Source organism: Rhamphochromis sp. 'chilingali' (assembly GCF_963969265.1).
Source record: "Rhamphochromis sp. 'chilingali' genome assembly, chromosome: 17".
Lineage (NCBI taxonomy): Eukaryota > Metazoa > Chordata > Actinopteri > Cichliformes > Cichlidae > Rhamphochromis > Rhamphochromis sp. 'chilingali'.
In genome coordinates this window covers 28,840,368-28,844,036 of record NC_137944.1, presented here as the reverse complement: position 1 = coordinate 28,844,036, position 3,669 = coordinate 28,840,368, and the positions used below count along the sequence as shown (strand labels likewise).

The 3,669-nt window shown below is 36.4% G+C and overlaps 1 protein-coding gene across 2 annotated transcripts; it reads right to left on the bottom strand.

The window, feature by feature from the left end:
• Window positions 1–878: 878 nt before the first annotated feature.
• LOC308385046 (uncharacterized protein) lies at window positions 879–3,301 on the bottom strand. 2 transcript variants are annotated; one of them, XM_080863761.1, is made up of 5 exons: window positions 3,061–3,301; window positions 2,304–2,394; window positions 2,092–2,226; window positions 1,858–1,935; window positions 879–1,676 (listed from the first exon to the last, which is right to left on the bottom strand). In XM_080863761.1, the coding sequence occupies exons 2-5, from the start codon at window positions 2,383–2,385 to the stop codon at window positions 1,501–1,503; spliced, it is 471 nt and encodes a 156-aa protein (XP_080719887.1). In that variant the 5' UTR covers window positions 2,386–2,394; window positions 3,061–3,301; the 3' UTR covers window positions 879–1,500. The 2 variants fall into 2 exon arrangements, with proteins under 2 accessions (XP_080719887.1, XP_080719888.1); XM_080863762.1 differs by lacking the exon at window positions 3,061–3,301 and adding an exon at window positions 2,505–2,920.
• Window positions 3,302–3,669: the final 368 nt, after the last annotated feature.

Sequence of the window (3,669 nt, the reverse complement as noted above, 5' to 3'; positions counted from 1 at the left end):
TGTTTCTGTTGCTCCTGCTGTTTGTCTTTCCTTCATAGACACACCCCTTCTGGCTCACATCCTCTTCCCCTCAGGTGCATCACAGAGATGAAGGATGGTATCGGGACTCTTCCAACGTCTATAAAACGTAACCAGAATGAGGTGTTGTGGATAACGCGGGTCTTTAAAATGTTAAAATATGTGGCTCCGTGCCCGCTGCCCTCTCATGAAACCTTCACCCGAGGCCACAGACTGTATAGGAACAGAAAGATCGAGTATGGGAATGCAACTGGAGGTTCCTGTTCAAAGCGCGGAAATATAGCATGTGTATCCAAAGTACATGTGGTGAGAGAGAAGAAATCGAGAGAGGGGTTACAGCGAGGAAAAATGAGAGACAGAGAGGGCTTTGAGCTTTCAGATGGGGAACAGTGGAAGTCACTAAACCAAAGTTATTTTGTTTGAGCCTATAGAGCAGTGACTGCAGGTATTAATGGATGAATACAAACACATTTACATGCTGTAAGTGCCAAATTATTACAATGTGGAGTCCCAAAACTCAAATATTGCCAAGTCCTAAGCCCTAAAAGAGAACACAGCAAATTCTGGTCTTTGGAATAAACTCTCAGGGAGTTCAGATTAACTACATTTGAGTGTACATGCGTGACCATCGAATGAACTCTAGTGCAGAGTTAGAGTAACTCTTTTCCGGGAGTTGATTTTTCAACTCTTTATAGGAGTTAAAACTAAACTCTCACGGAGTGAAATTTCTACTACCATATAGAGTAAAATTTAACTCATAACTAGAGTTAAGTTTGATATTAACTCTTTTGTAGTGTTACTCATCAATTGAAAAAAGTTTTAGGTTTTTGGTGCAAATTACTACAAAAACACAATAGTGATTATTATGAATGTATGGATTTTATTTATCAAAAATAACATATTCAAATATGAATGCTGCATGGATTAACATACATTCTGTGTAACAGTACTGTAATAGCATAATATCCACCATTATTGGCAGCTAAACAGTTGAGGTCAGAAAGGCCTAACATTGGGCGAAAAGAAAAAAAAAAACAGAATTAAAGGAAAAAAATGACTACAGAATAAGCACTTCTTGTAATGCAGTGTTAACGTGAGGAAGACTCTGTAAAGTCTCCATCAAGCCAACAAATTAAGTAATGCAACTCTCTCACAGAACATAAAATTGTGAATCACACCCATATGACATTTGGGCATCAAAACATTTGAAATGTCTTACTTTCTCCCTTTCTAGGACCAGTATCTTCTTAAAAATGGTTTCATTTACCTGAAAAGCAGGACACTGATCATGGAAACACGTTTCATGGTTAACATGCATAACAAAAACAGAGAGAGAGCGAGAGAGAGAGAGCAAGTCTTATTACACACTACAGTTGCAGAGCAAACTACATGAAATACTATATTAAATTATTTTTCTCTAATCTGTTTTATCTTCGTGTTTAAGCTTTTTCAAGTAATGGCAACTAAAGAGTCAAGTATAAGTCAATTAAGTACTGTATCTACATTTCTTTCATGTATGCTGTCCAATAGAGGCTGAACCATTTGAAGTCCGGCATCACTTGTGTCACTGCTCTGACTGCTGGTGGTTGAGACAGACAATGTATCTGTTAGACTTGGAGAGGAGGGCTCTTCCACATGTTGCTTCAGGACAGTCAAATCTGAGGGTGACAAATAAAAATATTAGAATACAAGGTATATACAATCAAAAACACAACACAACAAAGATACCATTTATGCACACAGGGCCAGTAAATTGCACGGTTTGATTAAATTATACTTTCTCCCAGGAGAACAGATGGTTATTTTGTATTTTATTATGGTAATATACAATTTACATACCACAAGGTGTGAGTGTCACATAGTGTGTTAGGTCTGAGCAGTCACGCAGCTTCTTGGATGATTGTGTTTCCAGGATGTCTGAAATGCATGTGATAAATCCAACTTACTGTTGAGCCATGAAAACAGCATTTTGTGATTGTTACCACAGGATATTAGACAAATTAAAAATGTTTATTTAAGAGTAACTGTACAAATCAAATCCTTCAAAATCTATCAGAGCATATATTTACTTACCTTCAGCTGTATAGATGACAAAACACACCTCTTTGACTGCTGCAAGTTCAGGAAAGATATCCTCATCCACCTCTATACCCTGCTCATCCGTGACTTTCAGTGCTGCATTTTCTGGTATGAGAAACTTCTGCTGCACTGAAGTAAAATCATCACTTAGTTAATAACAACATTATCATTTCTTCTTTAATGACTTAGTACAAACCATAACTTACCTGCTCTCACAAAATCTGTGAAGCTGACTTCTTCCAATTTTGCATATTTCTTTGTCTCTCTGTGTTTTACTTTTATCAACATCTTGGCCACCTACGGAAAAAAATACCTTTACTACTATGAAACACAACACAAGAAGAAGAGGTTGTTTATGGTAACTCTATGTAAACTGTGTATAACTTAATCAACGAACACTGTCTTACATTGAGTTAGCCTGTCCACACTAAATATTGCTTAAAATCTATTTAGCTAGGCTGGTTTAGCAGACAATGTGACTGCATGTTTGCTGTGTCCTTGTCTTTACAGTTCTGGAGACAGGGTTGTGTGCATGTCTCAGTGTGCAGCAGGACTAACTAACTGATGTTAATGGTACCTCAACATCTCATCAGTGCAGGCTGCACCTCTCTTTGGTTAAATACGGCCATTACCATGAGTCTAAACAGAATATTACTGTAGTTAGCTAACGTTAAATTAAACGTTGGTGTTAAAATTAAGAAATAGAAATAAACGTTTTCATTGACAACGTGAAATGTGTATCTTAAAATACAGTAAGATAAGTAAGTTAGCTAACTTTTGACTAGCATTAGCCTAGCTGCTATCTCCAAATCAGCATAACATACAGAAAACACATGTAGTGCTAGTTAGTTAACTTTATATTTTACTTGTGCATCCATGTAACTGAATATATATATATATATATATATATATATAACATCACTACACTCACAGAAAATTCCAAAGTAAATAAAGTATTTTTACCTCCTACATGTCGGAGTCCAAGAAAGAAACACAGATAGGCGCTGTAACGGTCGACAGACAAACAACACCAGCAATGTGTTGAATTAGACTCCTTAGCACCCAGTGAATGAACACCTAAATATTACACCGCTTTAGAGTACTCCCCAACACTGACTGTAGTATAAGGTGAAAAATAAACTCCCGGAATGTAACTCTTGCGCACTTTTATGCCTAACTCCAGAATATTTAACTCCAGTGATTTGCTGTGAAGCTAAATGCATATGACAAAAGTTAATCCTCCTGAGACCTGTGAAATTGAAATAATTTTGAGGCATTTGAATTTGAGATCAAAATATGACAATAAGACAAGAGCAACAAAGAAAAAATAATACAATTAAACAGTTTTTGAAAAAAAACCTGTGCTGTAATTAATGTTTTGACAGCTGTTTCTGGTATCGTCAGATATTTTCCCCGGTGTTTGACCCGTGCCTTTTAAATTTAAAGGGAAGCACAGTCAGGAGCAGATTCAACACTTATTCAATTAAAGAGTCATGTAACAACGTGGTAAATTAACTTACTAACTTAACTATCAGTATCGTCATTACTGCATAATGTGCAGAAGAAATAAGT